The 18,798-nt window shown below is 42.9% G+C and overlaps 2 protein-coding genes across 5 annotated transcripts in view; one reads left to right on the top strand and one right to left on the bottom strand.

Annotated features, from left to right (window-relative positions):
- The window catches only part of LOC132831139 (uncharacterized), a 42,688-nt gene that overhangs the window by 18,276 nt on the left and 5,614 nt on the right, over window positions 1-18,798 (bottom strand). For 2 of the 4 annotated variants that reach the window (XM_060849133.1, XM_060849136.1), the window contains exons 2-3: window positions 4,647-4,760; window positions 3,789-3,823 (exon numbers count right to left, since the gene is read on the bottom strand). In XM_060849133.1, coding sequence (XP_060705116.1) covers window positions 3,789-3,823; window positions 4,647-4,734 — 123 coding nt within the window. In that variant the 5' untranslated portion in view covers window positions 4,735-4,760. Of the gene's footprint in view, window positions 1-3,788; window positions 3,824-4,646; window positions 4,761-10,504; window positions 10,620-13,936; window positions 14,014-18,798 lie in introns of those variants that run through there. The other 2 variants (XM_060849135.1, XM_060849134.1) reach the window with 2 other exon arrangements.
- LOC132831140 (cytidine deaminase-like) lies at window positions 5,188-17,608 on the top strand. The gene is made up of 5 exons (XM_060849137.1): window positions 5,188-5,329; window positions 10,195-10,352; window positions 13,611-13,722; window positions 14,515-14,572; window positions 17,307-17,608. The coding sequence occupies exons 2-5, from the start codon at window positions 10,196-10,198 to the stop codon at window positions 17,427-17,429; spliced, it is 450 nt and encodes a 149-aa protein (XP_060705120.1). The 5' UTR covers window positions 5,188-5,329; window position 10,195; the 3' UTR covers window positions 17,430-17,608.

Here is an 18,798-nt window from a genome sequence, read left to right as displayed (position 1 = left end):
TGCCTGAGACCCGGGTTCAATTCCCGAATCAGGTGACTGACTGTGTGGAGTTTGCACGTTCTCCCCGTGTCTGCATGGGTTTCCTCCGGGTGCTCCGGTTTCCTCCCACAGTCCAAAGATGTGCGGGTCAGGTGAATTGGCCATGCTAAATTGTCCGTAGTGTTAGATAAGAGGTAAATGTATGGGTGGGTTGCGCTTCGGCGGGTCGGTGTGGACTTGTTGGGCCGAAGGGCCTGTTTCCACACTGTAAGTAATCTAATCTAATCTAAATGGCAAATGGAGTTTAATATAGACGATAGACAATAGGTGCAGGAGGAGGCCATTCTGCCCTTCGAGCCTGCACCACCATTTAACATGATCATGGCTGATCATCCTGAATCAGTATCCTGTTCCTGCCTTATCTCCATAACCCTTGATTCCACTCTCCTTGAGAGCTCTATCCAACTCTTTCTTAAATGAATCCAGAGACTGGGCCTCCACTGCCCTCTGGGGCAGAGCTTTCCATACAGTCACTACTCTCTGGGTGAAGAAGTTTCTCCTCATCTCTGTCCTAAATGGTCTACCCCGTATTTTTAAGCTGTCTCCTCTGGTTCAGCACTCACCCATCAGCGGAAACATGTTTCCTGCCTCCATAATGTCCAATCCTTTGATAATCTTATATGTCTCAATCAGATCCCCTCTCAGTCTTCTAAAATCAAGGGTATACAAGCCCAGTCACTCCAGTCTTTCAGCTAAGGTAGTCCCGCCATTCCAGGAATTGACCTCGTGAATCTACGCTGCACTCCCTCAATAACCAGAATGTCTTTTCTCAAATTTGGAGACCAGAATTGCACACAATATTCCAGGTGTGGTCTCACCAGGGCCCTGTACAGCTGCAGAAGAACCTCTTTGCTTCTATACTCAATCCCTCTTGTTATGAAGGCCAGCATGGCCTTCTTCACTACCTGCTGTACCTGCATGCTTGCCTTCATTGACTGGTGTACAAGAACACCCAGATCTCTCTGTACTGCCCCTTTACCTAAATTGATTCCACTTAGGTAGTAATCTGACTTCCTGTTCTTGCCACCAAAGTGGATAACCATATATTTATCCACATTAAACTGCATCTGACCACTCACCTAACCTATCCAGGTCACCCTGTAATCTCCTAACATCCTCATCACATTTCACCCTGCCACCCAGCTTAGTACCATCAGCAAATTTGCTAATGTTATTACTAATACCACCTTCTACATCATTAATATATATTGTAAAAAGCTGCGGTCCCAGCACTGATCCCTGCGGTACCCCACTGGTCACTGTCTGCCATTCCGAAATGGAGCCGTTTATCACTACTCTTTGTTTCCTGTCAGTCAACCAACTTTCAATCCAAGTCAGTACTTTGTCCCCAATACCATGCGCCCTAATTTTGATCACTAACCTCCTATGTGGAACTTTATCAAAAGCTTTCTGTAAGTCCAGGTACACTACATCTACTGGATCTCCCTCATCCATCTTCAGAGTTACATCCTCAAAAAAATTCCAGAAGATTAGTCAAGCATGATTTCCCCTTCATAAATCCATGCTGACTCTGACCTATCCTGTTACTACTATCCAGATGTGTCGTAATTTCATCCTTTATAATAGACTCCAGCATCTTTCCCACCACTGAGGTCAGACTAACTGGTCTATAATTTCCTGCTTTCTCTCTCCTACAGGTGTGAGGTCTTGCATTTTGGAAAGTCAAACCAAGGCATGAGTTCCACGGTGAATGGTAGGGCCTTAAGGAGTGTAGTAGAACAGAGGGACCTTGGAGTTCAGATGCACGGTTCTTTGCAAGTGGAATCACACATAGACACGGCTTTTGGTGCACTGGCCTTCATCAGTCAGGGCATTGAGTATAGAAGTTGGGAAGTTACGTTGTAGTTGTAGAGGACATTAGTGAAGACGCACTTGGAGTATTGTGTTCAGTTTTGGTCACCTTGCTATAGGAAGGATGTTATTAAACTGGAAAGCGCGCGTAAGAAATTTACAAGGATGTTACCAGGACACAAGGGTCTGAGTTATAAGGAGAGGTTGGACAAGCTAGGACTTTTTTCTTTAGAGTGTAGGAGGCTGAAGGGGGAATCTTGTAGAGGTGTACAAGGCCATGAGAGGCATGGATAGGGTGATTGCACTCAGTCTTTGTGGAATCAAGGATGGGAGGGCATAAGTTTAAGGTTAGAGGGGAAAGAATAAAAGGGAACCTGAGGGCAATTTTTTTTTACACGGAGGGTGGTACGCATATGGAATAAGCTGCCAGCGGAGGTGGTTGAGGCAGGTACATTAACAACATGGATAGGTAAAGTTTCAAAGGACATGGGCCAAGTGCAGGGATATGGGGTTAGTGTAGAAGGACATTTTGGTCGGTATGGACCAGTTTGGGCCAAAGAGCCTGTCTCCGTGCTGTCGGACTCTATGGCTCTATTTGATCTCCCAAAGTGCAATATCTCACACTAGCCTGGACTAAATTCCATCTGCTATTTCTCTGCCTTTATCTATTACTAATCTATATGCCTCTGTATCCTTTTACAACCTTTGACACTATCCACAACTTCACAAATTGTTGTATTATCTGCAAACTTACTAACCCATCCATCTACACTTTCACCCAAGTCAATTATATATCAGAAACAGCAGACATCCCAATACAGATCCTTGCAGCACAGCACTAGTCACGGACCTCCAGCCAGAAAGCACCCTTTCACCACTACCTCCTGTCTTTTATGGGCAATCCAGTTCTGAATCCATGTGGCCAAGTCACGTGGACCCCATGCATCCTTGTTTACTTTACCAAATCTGTTCATGATTTTAAGTGCTTCAGTCAAAATTCCAAGGTGAGAATGTGAAACTGTAACCATTTTCCATCCTCACTTGTCATACAATCCCTGTGTATGCAGCCTTTGGGATATACTTGTTCATCCACAAATTATGGAGGCCTACAGGTTGGGCTCAGTTCTAACATTTGTATTTGTGCGCGTCCAGTACAGGTATACGGAGTATAGACAATACACAATTAGATTAGATTCCCTACATTATGGAAACAGGGCTTTTGCTCAACAAGTCCACACCAACCCTCCGATGTGGACCCATTCCCCTATCCTATATTTACCTCTGACTAATGCACCTAACACTATGGGCAATTCAGCATGGCAAATTCACCTGACCTTTGGATTGTGGGAGGAAACTGGAGCACACGGAGGAAATCCACGCAGACATGGGGAGAATGTGCACACTCCACAGACAGTCGCCCAAGGCGGGAATCGAACCCAGGTCCATGGCATTATGCGGCAGCAGTGCTAACCACTGAGCCACTGTGCCGCCCCACATCTATGGGGCTAATAGGATATGATTCAGTGGGTATGAGGTACATGAGTGTACAATACAGGTAATTGGGGAACAGGTTTTCATTGATGTATTGTACAGACTTCTGATTGAGTAGCAATCTCCAAGAGTGTGCGTTATGAAGGTTCATGCAGTGAGGCAGAGAGAGTGTGCAAGACAGACAAAGAGCTTGAGTAAGAGAGGGAGAGAAACAGAGCGCAAGACAGATATAACATGAGATAAACAGAGTTAAAACGAGAATGTGTGTGTAGTAAATGGGAGGTCATATCTACAGGTGGAGATATTTTCAGAAAAGTCTAAGAACCAATACCAATGAAAGTCACTATGAAATAAAAGCTACATGTTAATTGTAGTTAGAGTCATAGAGATGTAGAGCCCGGAAACACGATGAATAAAACAATCTGGATAATGACTAAAACACTCACCGCAACTGAAGCTGCTCCATGCTGAGTCAACAACCCTTACAAACAGAAATGAAAGACAATGAGTTATTGGTCAAGGTTTAAACTATAAGCAACAGAGGCATTTAATGAGTCATTTAAATATTGAGCTACAGCCATCATTCAATTAGTAACAGTAAAAACAGAAATGTTGGAAAAACTCAGCAGCTCTGGCACCATCTGCGGAGAGAAAAACAAAGTTAGTATTTGGAGTCCAATATCACTTTTTTACGAACAATTCAATCACTGCAAGTGTGCTTATATGTAGGTAAATGCAGGAACTATAAGGTACACAGCAAGATACCACAAATGTACGTATATGGAATGAGCTGCCAGAGGAAGTGGTGGAGGCTGGTACAATTACAACATTTAAAAGGCATTTGGATGGGTATATGAATAGGAAGGGTTTGGAGGGATATGGGACAGGTGCTGGCAGGTGGGACTAGATTGGGTTGGGATATCTGGCATGGAATGGTTGGACCGGAGGGTCTGTTTCCATGCTCTATGACTCTATGAATGAACTGATATGTTGAGGGAGGAACATTGGCAACAACAGAGGGATGTATCCTCCCTGCTGCTCTGCTCATCAACTTGCATCATCATGAACATTGACCAGAACCACAGGAAAGGGACAGACAGCCTTGGTTTACAATTTCATTCTAAGATCATTTCCGAAGATAAGCAGTCAAACAGACGTGTCCTGTGTTCTTGTCTTTGCAAACTTAACTCTTGGGGAATATAATCCTGCCGCACAGGCAGTTACAAACTACTATAGTTTTGTCAGTCTGACCACTGTCTGTGGGCAGGAGACAGGGCTTTCTGTTGCTGCAGCTAACTGCTTACCTTCCTCAAGTCTTGATCCATCACAATTCCAAGCATGGTGCTGAATTACTGCTTCAGAAAACCAATTACCACAGAGGGGACACTCCATTCTCCTTTCATTGTGGCTGTCCAGTGCTATGTGTGAATGGGAAAAGACAGGTGAAAAGTTAATCTGCTGGCTCGATCTCTTTTTCTGATCAATGAGCCTGTCTGTCCAGTAGATCGAACTCTGATCACTGGATGTCTGCTCCTGAGATCACTTTCTTTGCTCCCAATGAATCGCTCTCTTTTAGATCCCTCTTTGTTTCATGAACTTTTCTCCCAACTATTTGAATCATTCTTTAGTCACAGTTCCCAGGGTGCACACAGTCGATCTCTAGCCTCTTGCCCATCCCTCTTCTTTAGATCTCCCTCTGCCCAATGGTTTTTTCTCTGATCAGTTTCAAACAGATCTCTCTGTCTCTCTGAGAATTTGCTGTACGGTTCCCAGAAATGACACTCCCATTATTTGTTATGCACATTCCTCAGCTGACTCATGTCTTTCTCTCTACTCCTATTGACGGACTAAAGTGCATTGCGAATTATAACTGACTTGTGCAATCAGGTTACTGTACCATCATTGTGTAACTTTTGGAACTGTGACGAGGCTTACGGTGTTTCACAGAGCAACTGATGTAGCAAAGACAAGAACGTTTTGAAAAGAGGTAGGAAACATTTTCAAATATTGACGTGCAATGCATTTATCTTGCTTAGCATTAAGTGTACTTTAAAGCCCATTGTATAATGATTGGAAGGCCAATTCATGATATCGTCCAGCATCAAATCAGTACCTCTGGAACAGGTCCAAACTCTCACTTTCACTTCGACAGAGAGTAGAGTCTTATGCTTGCTCATTCTCTAACAACCCTTAAAGAGTGGCAGAAATCTGTGATAAAAAAAACCATACCTAAACTTTGGATGGCTTGTGTAACAAAAAGTAATCTCCCGTCTGTTTTTAGAATTATTTATTGACATAAGGAGCTGCCTGTTTCACTTTCAGCAAGTAAACTGAATTTATGTAAGCCAATTAATTGCTTACAAGGGTAGAAGCAGATCAGATGTTGGCACCTGTTGCCCCAAACAACAGTGAAGGTGGGGGATCAGACAGCTGTCTGACGCAGTGAAAGCGGATTCCCTCTAGTCCTTCAGAAAGCATTGGACTGATTTTTGGCAGGAATGGTGATCATCTTAAAAAGGTGACTTGAGCTGAAAAAATGTGTTGCTGGAAAAGCACAGCAGGTCAGGCAGCATCCAAGGAGCAGGAGAATCACCGTTTCGGGCATAAGCCCTTCTTCAGGAATCTTATGCCCAAAACGTGGATTCTCCTGCTCCTTGGATGCTGCCTGACCTGCTGCGCTTTTCCAGCAACACATTTTTCAGCTCTGATCTCCAGCATCTACAGTCCTCGCTTTCTCCTAGTTAAAAAGGTGATTATCATGTAATGTCAATCAGATCCAACATCATCTGCTGGACAAGTTTTGATTGTCTAAGGAGGTCAGACGGACAGGAAGCTGGGAGAACACAGCAAGGCAGGCAGCGTTAGGAGAGAGGAGAACACAGCAAGGCATGTAGCATCAGGAGGGAGGAGAACACAGAAGGCAGGCAGCATCAGGAGGGAGAGGAACACAGTAAGGCAGGCAGCATCAGGAGGGAGGGGAACACAGCAAGGCAGGCAACATCAGGAGGGAGGGGGACACAGCAAGGCAGGCAGCATCAGGAGGAAGGGGAACACAGCAAGGCAGGCAGCATCAGGAGGGAGGGGAACACAGCAAGGCAGGCAGCATCAGGAGGGAGGGGGACACAGCAAGGCAGGCAGCATCAGGAGGGAGGGGAACACAGCAAGGCAGGCAGCATCAGGAGGGAGGGGAATACAGCAAGCTGAAAATGTGTTGCTGGTTAAAGCACAGCAGGTTAGGCAGCATCCAAGGAATAGGAATTTCCTAACCCTCTCTAGCTTAATAAATATCCTTCCCATAACAGGGTGACCAGAACTGGACACAGTCCTCCAGAAGAGGCCTCACCAACATCCTATACAACCTCAACAGGCTGTTCCAATCCTCTACTCAAGGTCTGAGCAATGAAGGCAAGCGTGCAATATGCCTTCTTAACCACCCTGTCTATGTTTGACGCAAATTTCAAAGAATTATATACTTGAACCCCTTGGTCTCTCTTTCTCCAACACTACCCATTTCTCATTGGAACGGCGAAAGATGAGGGGTGACTTGATAGAGGTTTATAAGATGATCAGGGGAATAGATAGAGTGGACAGTCAGAGACTTTTTCCCAGGGTACAACAGAGTGTTACAAGGGGACATGAATTTAAGGTGAAGGGTGGACGGTATAGGGGGGATGTCAGGGGTAGGTTCTTTACCCAGAGAGTGGTGGGGGCATGGAATGTGCTGCCTGTGGGAGCGGCAGAGTCAGAATCATTGGTGACCTTTAAGTGGCAATTGGATAGGTACATGGATAGGTACTTAAGCTATGACAAATGTTCGGCACAACATTGTGGGCCGAAGAGCCTGTTCTGTGCTGTATTGTTCTATGTTCTACCCAGGGCCCGACCATTAACTGTATAAATCCTGCCCTTGTTTATTATACTAAAATGCAATACCTCGCATTTATCCAAACTAAACATTATCTGCCACTCCCCTTTGGCCCAACTGATCAAGATCTCTTTGTAATCTTAGATGAGCTTCTTCATTGTCCACTATACCACCAAATTTGGGGTCATCTGCAAATTTATTAACCATGCCTTCTATGTTCTTATCTAAATCATTTACGTAAATGACAAGCAAAAGGGGACCCAGCACTGCTGGTTACAGGCCTCCAGTCTGAAAAGCAACCCTCCATCACAGCTCTGTCTCCTACTGTCTCTCCAACTTTTTTATCCAATTGGCAAGCTCACCCTGAATCTCATGTGCCCTAACTTCACTAATTAGCCTACCATGCAGAACCTTGTCAAAGGCTTTACTAAAGTCCAAGCAAACAACATACACTGCTGTGCCCTCATCAATTGTCTTGGTTACTTCCTTAAAAAACTCAATCAGGTTTGTAAGACACAATTTCCATCACATAAAACTATGCTTAATAGCCCTAATCATTCCACAACTCTCCACATGCATTTAAATCCTATCTTTCAGGATCTCCTCCAGCAATGTACCTACAACCAAAACCAGACTCACCGGTCTGTCGCTCCCAGGTTTCTCCTTACATCCCTTCTTAAAGGCACAACATAAACCACTCTGCAGTCCTCCGGCTCCTTATCCATGGTTTTAGATGACACAAGTATTTCTGCAAGGGGCCCTCAAATTTCCTCCCTGACTTCCCACAATGACCTGGGATACACTAGATCAGGTCCTGAAGATATATCCACCTTTATATGTTCCATGACCATCAGCACTTCCTCTTCTGTAATGTGAACTGTTTTCAAAACATTAATATTTATTTTCCTGAGTTCTCTCAACTCCATTCTTTCCCCACAATAAAAACCAACACAAAACATTCATTTAATATATCTCCCATCTCCTAAGGTGCAACACAAAGATTCGTTTTTCTTTAAGGCCCAACTCTCTCTCCAGTTGCTGTCTTGCTCTTAACGTACTGGTAGAATCACTGGATTATCCGAAACATTATTTGCCTTCTTGATCTCCCTTTTGAGAATGCCCCTACATTCTTTATTCAAGAGATTCATTTGACTCAGTTGTCTATATGTAAGATTTTTAAAAAATTCTTGACCAGAGCCTCAATATCTTCATTCATCTGTTGTTCCCTAATCTTACTAGCTTTACCTTTCACTTTAACAGGAATATAATGACTCTGAACTCTCATGATCATACTTTGAAAGCCTCCCACATATCTGAATAGTCTACTCCAATCAACTGTTGAAAATTCTTATTTCATACCATTAGAATTTGCTTTGCTCCAAAGAAAAACTTTAACTTTTATTTCTGTGAGCTGACACAGACAGGCTGGAGAGGCACAAGATCTTTTTCATACGTTCATGAATTTGGTGAAAAAGGTGAAAGATTGCCATATATGTCCATTGCAACCATATTTGGAGATGATAGCCTGTCAGTAGATTATGGCCTGGCACAGTAACTTCATTATTCAGTGGATTGTTGCTGACTGCAAAGCAGACCCAGACAGCTCAATAGATATTCAAACCACATTGAGAAAGGTCAAACTGTAAGTGGATCTTGAAATATCTTCACTGGGCTTCTTTAAGATTTTACACGTTCCATACCCATAATGATGAAGTATATAGCAGTAATTATGTATCATATAACACTGATTATGCCTGGGAAGTGCAAGATCAAGTTATGAAGCAACTCCTGCGTGGTTGATAATCTGACAATACTCAAGATCCCAATGGACAAATGAGGAATTACCACAATGGGAAGGTGCCACCATACAACAGCACTCGAGTAGGATTCAGCACCTTTAATTATCATTTTCTGAGGAATGGTTGGACAGGTTAGGCTTGTATCCTCTAGAGATTAGAAGAGTTAGCGAGTTTTGAGAAGTGCATTGGGTGACTTCATTGAAACATCAAATCCTGAGGGGTTTTGGGATGTTTCCTCTTATTGGAGAATCTAAAACAAGGGAGCACTGTTTAAAAATAAGGGAAAGTAGAGATGAAGGGGGTGTTTTTCTCTCAGAGGGATTTTGAAACTCTCTACCTGAAAAAGAGGATGAAATAAGAGACTCTAAACATTTTTAAGGTAAATAGATTCTTGACAAGAAAGGTGCGAATTTAGGGGAGACGATGGCCAAGTGGCATTAACGCTGGACTGTTAATCCAGAGACCCAGGTAACTTTATGGGGACTTTGGTTCAAATCCTGCCAAGGCAGCTGGTGGAATTTGAATTCAGTAAATGTCTGGAATTAAGATTCTAATGATGACCATAAATCCATTGTTGGAAAAATGCATTTGGTTCACTAATGTTCTTTAGGGAAGGAAATTGCCATCCTTATCTGGTCTGGCATCATGTGATTCTAGAACCACAGCAATGTGGTTGACTCTTAACTGCCCTCTGGGCAATTAGGGATGGGCAGCAAATGCTGCCCAGCTAGTGACGCCCTCGTCCTGTGAATGAATAAAGAAAAAAATATTGAGGGCATGCAGGAATTGAAGTAATTGGATCAGCTACGATCTTATTGGATGGCAGGGTTGGCTGAGGGGCTGAGTGCCCTATTCCTGCTCCTAATTCATGTGTTTGTATGTATACCGTACCCTAAACATACTCTTGCCTTGTACACAGCATCATTCACACACACTAACTCCCTCTTTCTCCCACTCCTGGATGACAGTAATGGCAACTCTGGTTAGGGAGGACATGTTTATGAAATTATGGCAGATGCTGTTTCAGAGAATAAACACTAGTATGTTGCAGTGTTGACCAACATAAAGGAACCACAATGTTTCATTGCAGCAGTTTGTTAACAGCTCTGTGGTCAGATAGGCAACAGCAGGTATACTGAGTTACACATCATCTCACCAATCAGTAATTCTGTTGTTTGTCTCTGACAGGATGTGTACTCCCACAGCACTGACTGCCCTCCAGAAAGCAGAGGAGATAGAAAAATTAATCAATAAAAGCCATGAGGCCAAGTCATTTGCATATTGTCCATACAGCAAGTTTCCAGTAGGAGCTGCTTTATTGACTGAGGATGGACAGGTGTTCACAGGTATGAAATCTGCTCTTCCCATTATTGTCAAGATGCCAAATGTTGAGACCTCAATTTTAACTAAAAGACATGTTGATGAGGAATACCCTGACTAGACCAACATGCACATCCAGTTAATGCTGCTGTGGGTTAAACTGGTCAGAGGAAATCACCTGGAACCAATTGAGACACAGCAGCTTGATATCAGACCCTCTACTGTTCCATCTGGTTCCTTTAGCCTACTCCCCTGTCCTTTCTCCAATCACCCATCAAACGTGTAATGGCTCCCTGAAATTGAATAAAATATATTGAAATTATACATCGAAACAGATTGTACATCCAAAACAGTGTTTGTGTTTACCCTGCATACAAACACTACTCTAAACTCATTGGCCTGCACAGTCTACATACACAAAAATGTTAACATCACTGTCTCTCAAAATCAGAATAACTCAAAAATCAAGAGATTTATTATAAAAGTCATGAGCTGCTTTTTTTTTCAAAATCATATTGGTTTGTACATCATACAAGCAGCTTGGTGAATTTCTGTCGCATCAGAGTTCCTTACAGATGTTTGAGTGCAAGAAGGCCGAATTTCAGGGGCCAAACCCACTCCCAAGGACACAGAAGGTCGTCCAGCTGAAGATTTCGACTGGCTATTGTGTTGGTTGTCCAAGATGGGTGTTTACATTCTTGTACTAATGAGAGAGCCCACTTGAAAACGTAATACCCAACACATCAGGTGTGTTCCCTCTGATGTGGGAATCTACTTTTGGAGGAGGTTAAATAACTGCTTACACTTCTTTACATGTAATCATTTCCTTTCAAAGGTCAGACTTTCTAGTGTCTAAGACTCCAAACATTTCTGTCTTCAATGGAGCCAGGAAACTGACCAGACCATTGTGTTCTTCAGTCTAAACTCCTCAGCCTCTTTCATGTATTGCTGCTTCAGATGTTCACAGTAAACTCGCACTAATAGTAACTCCGAGTTTTGTGTGTCTTCTACTTTGAAAAAAAACTTCACCAGAAAACTCATGCTGAAATGACAAGAGGGATCAAGGGATAAGTAACAGATAATGAGTTGGAGATGCTGGTGTTAGACTTGGGTGGACAAAGTTAAAAATCACACAACACCAGGTTATAGTCCAACAGGTTTACTTGGAAGCAATAGCTTTCAGAGCGCTGCTCCTTCATCACAACCACCTGATGAAGGAACAGCACTCTGAAAGCTAGTGGTTCCAAATAAATCTGTTGGACTATAACCTGGTGTTGTGTGATTTTTAAAAATGTGGTAGATAACACACAGAGTAACAGTGGATAGCTAACTAAAAACCTATTCTGCCCATCCATCTCAAATTAAGTGTAATTGGTAGTTATAAAGTCTATCTCAAAGTAACGAGAAGTTTCAAAATTTCAGGTTACAATCAACCATGGATGGTAACACAGTCTTGCCCAAGTCATTGCCAACCCATAGGTCAACAGATCTGGTTAAACATTATGCAGGAACGTAGTAACAACCTTTCTCCAAATGCTCAAATGTCCACTGGTCAGTTTAATTTTAAACTGCTGACACAGCATTGTTAACATCATATTTCTGTTAAAAAGTGGGTGTGTATGCTTGCTGCACAGTATTGAACATGTGACAGAAAGGGGTAGACCTTGCCAATTAACTTGTGTATTGTGAAATTGATTGAGAAACTCAGGTCTGGCAACATCTGTGGAGACCAAAACAAAGTTAACATTCAAATACAGTATGACTTCTTCAGAACTGAAGAGAAAAGTGGTGGGTTTTTAATGTAGAAAAGTTGGGAAGGAACACGGGGAAGGTCAGGGAAAATGAGAGAATGAGAGAGATTAGAGATCACAAATGTGACAGAACAAAAGTTGTATTGAGTTCACAGGAGTCATTGAGTCACAGAGATATACAGATTCGGTAAAGTGTGGAGCTGGATAAAGCACAGCAGTTTGAGCAGCATCAAAAGAGCAGGGGAGTCAACATTTCAGGCAGGACCCATCATCAGGATACATTGATGCTCCTGCACTTCTAAAGCTGCTTGACCAGCTGTGCTTTTCTAGCTCCACATTTTATTGACTCTTTTCCAGCATCTGCAGTCCTCACATAGAGATGTGCAGCATGGAAACAGACCCCTTAGTCCAACTCGTCCATACTGACCAGATATCCTAACCTAATCTAGTCCCATTTGCCAATATTCCTCCCATATCCCTCCAAACCCTTCCTATACATATACCTGTTGAGATGCCTTTTAAATGGTGTAATTGTACCAGCCTCCACCACACACTCTGACAGCTCATTTCATACACGCACCACCCTGTGTGAAAAAGTTACCCCTTAGGTCCCTTTTAAATCTTTCCCCTCTTAACTTAAACCTATGCCCTTTAGTTCTGGACTTCTCTACCCCAGGGAAAAGACCTTATTTATGTACCCTTTCCATGCCCCTCATGATTTTATAAATCTCGATAAGGTCACCCCTCAGCCACTGACGCTTCAGGGAAAATAGCCCCAGCCTATTCAGCCTCTCCCTAAAGCTCAAATTCTCCAACCCAGGCAACATCCTTTTCTGAACCACTTCAAGTTTCACAACACCTTTCCTTTAGCAGGGAGACCAGAATTGAACATAGTATTCCAAAAGTGACCTGTACAGCCAAAGCCTGACCTCCCAAATCATATATGCAATGCACTGACCAATAAAGGCAATCATACCAAATGCCTTCTTCACTACCCAGTCTACCTGCAACTCCACTTTTAAAGAACCATGAACCTGCACTCAGAGGCCTCTTTGTTCAGTAACAGTCCCTAGGACCTTACCAATAAGCATGCAAGTTCACCCGTGATTTGCCTTTCCAAAGTGCAGCATCTCACATTTATCTAAATTAAACTCCATCTGCTACTCCTTGGCCCACTGGCTCATCTGATCAAGATCCCATTGTACTCGAGGTAACTTCTTGGCTGTCCACTACACCACCAATTTTGGTGTTATCTCCAAATTTACTAACTATATCTACTATATTCACACCCAAATCATCTACAGGACAAGCATTATTCCAGACTCGGGTTTAATGGTAACATAAGGATCATTTTGACTCAAAGTAAAAGCATAAAAAGATACAGACATGAGAGGAAAAAAAAATATAAAAATGGAAGTCAGAGTTCATGGCCTGAAGTTATTGAAGATTATGAAGTGTCTAATTTGAAAACGAAGTGCTGTTCCTCCTCCTTGCCTTTGAATAATTAATTTGTTTGAATCCTTTCCTTCTCAGGCTGCAACATTGAAAACGCATGTTTCACAGTGGGAGTCTGTGCTGAAAGGGCAGCCATTCATAAGGCTATCTCAGAAGGTTTCCGAAAATTCAAGGCAATAGTTATTTCCAGGTACTGACTGAACCTTGCTGTAAGCTATGGTGTTACACCAGGAATTTGGGCAGTCCAGATACCATATCAAAATCAATAGTCATCTTATTGTCTCATACTTTAATAAATCTTCCATGGATTGCAAACCTGAGGTGCCTCATCTCCCTCACTTACACAATAAGCTGGTTTAAACCAAGCGTTTGCCCTCAGATAGTCAGTTTTTTTTTTATTTTACCTTGTCTGTAATCTCTTCCATCTCACCCAAACCCACCACTTTGGAATTTGGTCCTTTGCTTCATCTTTCAATAATGGACACTAGTTGCAAGCCCATTGAAAATCTAGTGAATTAAAGTTAAAGTCAAGTTAAAGAAATTCTAAAGTGGAAAAGTAGACAGACAATTTAAATTGAATTGCTTTTCTACACAGGAAGCCAGCTAGAACTGTTAAAGGGGTAATCGGAGAGATGTCAGAGGAAGTGGATTATTGGACCAGATTATGGAAGCACCCCTTTCTTTGAGCTCTCAATTGATCTGAATATACTGTTGCAGACACAATCGGGATAGGGATGGGTTCAGGGAATCATACGCAGCGGGATGGGAATGTAAGTGGTACCTCTAAGCCCATGGGGAATTCTGGAATAACCAGGACTGGATAGAATTCATCTAAATCAGATTAGAAACATAGTGATGATGTTTCTGGATTGATAACACAGAGACCAGGATGGATGATCCAGAGACAGGAATTCAAATCTCACGCATCAACTGGGGGAATTTAAATTAAATCAATAAATCTGCATATTTTGCTTTCTTGCAGTGATAAATCAGACAATTTTATTGCTCCATGTGGTGCATGCAGGCAAGTCATGAGAGAGGTATGGTCTCATTTTAAATCTTACCCAATGCTCCTTTAACTTACTTGATAACATGAGCCAAAGCTAACAGTTTTATATGAAAGTACATCGTCACAGTGGGTTATCAATCAGCCTAGATTTCAGGGATGAGATCATTTTGCATGGGTTTTGGGTGTGATCTGATGTTCATATCGATTTAGCTAATTCACAGGAAAGTAAAAAAGTAATTTGTGAAGAGGATATAAAGTAGGTACAAAGGGATATATAGGTTAAATGATTGGACAAAGGCACAGCAAATGGAGTATATGATGTGGAAAACGTGAGATTGCCCATTTTAGCAGGAAGATTAAAAGAAACATGTCATTTAAATGGTGGGAGATTGCAGAATTCTGAGATACTGAGGGATCTGGATGCCTCTGTGCATGAATCAGAAAAGACATGTATGCAGGTACAGCAGTAATCAAGAAAGCTAATAGAATGCATTAGAACAAAGAACTTGAGATGCTAAAAATCTGAACCAGAACCAGAAATTGTTGCAGAAACTCAGCAGGTCTGGTAGCTTCTGTGGGAAGTAAACAGAGTTAATGTTTTAAGTCCGGTGACTCTTCATCAGAAGATATTTATACTGAAGTCAAAGTTGGGGAACGTATCACCCTCAAACACTTTGCCAACTCCGACTAGACCCCACCACCAAGAACCTGCTGGTACAGCACCCTCCTCACCCCCAGCCAGGGTCCCAAACAGTCCTTCCAGGTGAGACAGAGGTTCACCGCCGCTCTTCCAATCTCGTTTACTGTACTCCCAATGTGGTCTTCTCTACATCGGGGACACCAACATAATCTGAGGGCACATTTCATCGAGCATCTCAGCCAGGCCCGCAGGGGCTGACCAGACCACCCAGGGGCTGACCAGACCACCCAGTCACCACTGGTTTTAATTCCCCTTCCCACTCCCTTTCCGACATGACCATCCTTGGTCTCCTCGATTGCCACAATGAACCATTGAGGAACAACACCTTATCTTCCGCCTGGTCAGCCTACAGCCCAGTGGACTCAACATTGAGTTCTCCAATTTCAAATACCCTCCCTCCCCATCCCATGACTCCCTTCCCAGCCCCTCCCCCTCCCTTCCACTCCTCCCTGCCACCAACTGGACTCATTCCTCCCTTTGACCAACCAGGTCACACCCTCTGCTTGTCTCTATCTATCCCCACTTCACCACCTTGCCCTGGCCACCCCCTTTATCTACAGCTCCCCGTACACCCACCCCCCGGTCCTGAAGAAGGGTGACACCGGAAACATCCACTTCTCCACCTCCTGATGCTGCCTGGCTTGCTGTGTTCTTCCAACCTCCTGCCTGTCCCTCCTGATGCTGCCTGGCTTGCTGTGTTCTTCCAACCTCCTGCCTGTCCCTCCTGATGCTGCCTGCCTTGCTGTGTTCCTCCAGCTTCCTGCCTGTCTACTTTGGATTCCAGCATCTGCAGTTTTTTGTCTCTAACCAGAATAGAAGAAAAGCTGAATAAGTGATAATAAATACTGTCAGTAGGAGAAAATCAGTGAATGCAACCCATATAATATGATAAAGAGTCTCGGGGCATGTGATAATGGGTGACTGTACTAAAAGTAACCCAAGTCAGAACAGGATCAAGTGTAGCTGGGGAAAAAAAAGACGGATGGAATCAAGTTATCGAACTCGTTGTTGAATCCTAGAGGCTGCAAGGTACCCAAGGAGAAAATAAGACGTTTTTTGAGCTTGAACTGAATGTTGCTGGAAAACTGCAGCAGGCCTGCAACAGAGACATTGGCATGGGAACATGGTGGTTGTTCAAGTAGCAGGCAACTGGAAGCTTGGGGTCATTTTTGTGGACTGAACCTAAGTCATTGAGGTGTACAGCACCAAAACTAACCCTTTGGTCCAACTCGTCCATGCTGACCAGATATCCCAATGTAATTTAGTCCCACCTGCCAGCACCCGGCCCATATCCTTCTATTAGGAGCAGGAATTCTATTCATATACCCATCCTGATGCTTTTTAAGTGTTGCAATTGTACCAGCCTCCACCACTTCCCCGGCAGCTCATTCCACACACGTACCACCCTCTGCGTGAAAAGGTTGCCCCTTAGGTCCCTTTTATATCTTTCCCCTCGACCCTAAACGTTTGCCCTCTAGTTCTGGACTCCCCGATCCCAGGAAAAAGATTTGTCCCATCCATACTCCTGACGATTTCATAAACCTCTGTAAGGCCTTCCCTCAGCCTCCGATGCTCCATGGAAACAGTCCCAGCCTATTCAACCTCTCTCTATAGCTCAAATCCTCCAGCGTTCTGCAAAGCAGTCATCCAGTCTGCATATTGTCTCTCAAGTGTGGAGGGGACAACTTTGTGAACAGTGAATACCGTAGACTGAATGAAGTAAGGGTGAATCACTGCTTCACCAATAAGATAGGTCTGGGGTCACGGATGATGAGGCGGGAGGAGATAGTCGAGCAGGTATGACACTTTCTGCGATTGCAAGGGATGGTACAGTGGGATATGAGGTGGTGTTGGGAATGGAGGGGAGTGTTACAGAATGTTCCAGAGGGAATGGTCCCTGCAGAATGCTGACAAGGGAATGTGGAGTAATTAGATCAGCCATGATTTTATTGAATGGTAGAGCAGGCTTGAGGGGCCGAGTGGCCTATTCCTGCTCCTAATTTCTATGTTCAACATGTTCCCTAAAACGTACTTACTCCTTCCCGGATTCTCTCTCTCTCCACAGTTTGGAACTAAGTGGGAAGTATACTTGACAAAACCAGATAAGTCCTATAAGACGATGACTGTTGAAGAACTCTTGCCAATGTCTTTTGGACCTCAGGACCTGCCAACCAAATCGCGAATGTGAAATAATTCAGAACAACCTTCTGCTCCAAACAATAATAAGGAACCCTAAGCTTTATTCTTATTGCGTATGAGGCATTTTCTAATTCATTCAATTACCAACTAAAATGTGTCCAGAAATGGCATGTTTCTGAATTTGATGCTTGATATAACATTCAAACTACAACTGAAACTTCAACTTGTCCTGCATTTATAAAATGCAATAAAATAAATGTATTGCATCCAAGATTATGAACCTGGTGAACTAAAAAGAACAGATCAGAACAAGGAAACAAACGAAAAAAAGATTCCATCAAATAGTGCTCACTTCAGAGCATAACTTGGTATTTAGCACCTTGCTCCATCTGTCCTGGGAGTGCTTGATGATGGGTCAGTGCCAACTGAGTTTCACTTTCAGTTTAAAATAAATATAGGGAGGCTTACTCTCTAACTTCTTTGCAGGTTGTGTGTGATGGTGATTGTGCTGAGGAAGCTTTAATAGAAGTTTAAGAATAGACAGGGCTTTACTCTATATTGAGCCCTGGGCTGATCCTCTCCTGGAAAGATTTGATGGGGATAGTGTTGAGTGAGTTATACTTTGTTTACTTTTTTGCTTAAAAGAGTAGAGAAAGCTTTACTCTGTATCTAACCCTGTGCTTCCCCTGTCCTGGAAGTGTTTGATAGGCACAGTATTGGGAGATCTTTATTTTCAGTTTTGTAGACTAGAGAGAATTTTAAATTTCAGTTTACCTTCAGTTTAAAAAAAAACAGCTTAGAAGCTTTACTCTGTCTCTGACTTCATGCTATTACTATCCTGAGAGTGTTTGATGGGGAGGGTGCTGGTTGTACAATGTGTGATCTTGTTGAATATTGACATCGAATATTACAAGCATTCCTGTGGAATGGAATGAAATTAAATAGAGGAGAAACCGGACAGTCTAATGAAGGTAGAGAGAGACAATGTGGTGCCTGGGAGAACAGCATTAATGTAAAATGAACAAACATTCAAACAAATTACTCAAGAGGATCGGTAGATATAACAGTTAAGAAGAAATTTGAAAAGTTTAATGTTTTGCAAAGATTTTCTTCAGGCCTCTTGTGATGTGTTAATCTCAACAGAAATATACACAATACAGTAACAAAATCAGATTCAGCTTCTAGGTAATTTCATGTTGCTTTTATACAAACTGCAATTTAGGCAGAAATATTTTGAAAGAGAATGTTGCATCAATGTGATTAGATTAGATTCCCTACAGTGTGGAAACAGGCCCTTCATCCAACAAGTCCACACCGACCCTCCGAAGAGTAACCCACCCAGACCCATTCCCTCTGACTAATGCACCTAACACTACGGGCAATTTAGCATGGCCAGTTCACCTGGCCTGCACACATTT

This window comes from Hemiscyllium ocellatum, chromosome 33, assembly GCF_020745735.1.
Source record: "Hemiscyllium ocellatum isolate sHemOce1 chromosome 33, sHemOce1.pat.X.cur, whole genome shotgun sequence".
NCBI lineage: Eukaryota > Metazoa > Chordata > Chondrichthyes > Orectolobiformes > Hemiscylliidae > Hemiscyllium > Hemiscyllium ocellatum.
Note: the sequence above shows the minus strand (reverse complement) of the source record. Positions and strands in the feature narration are given on the sequence as shown.

Excerpts from the sequence above, each read along its gene's own strand:
- LOC132831140 (XM_060849137.1), top strand. The coding sequence starts at position 10,196 with ATGTGTACTCCCACAGCACTGACTGCCCTCCAGAAAGCAGAGGAGATA. Across the intron at positions 10,353-13,610 it reads GGATGGACAGGTGTTCACAG|GCTGCAACATTGAAAACGCA; the intron begins GTATGAAATCTG and ends TTTCCTTCTCAG. Across the intron at positions 14,573-17,306 it reads GCAGGCAAGTCATGAGAGAG|TTTGGAACTAAGTGGGAAGT; the intron begins GTATGGTCTCAT and ends CTCTCTCCACAG.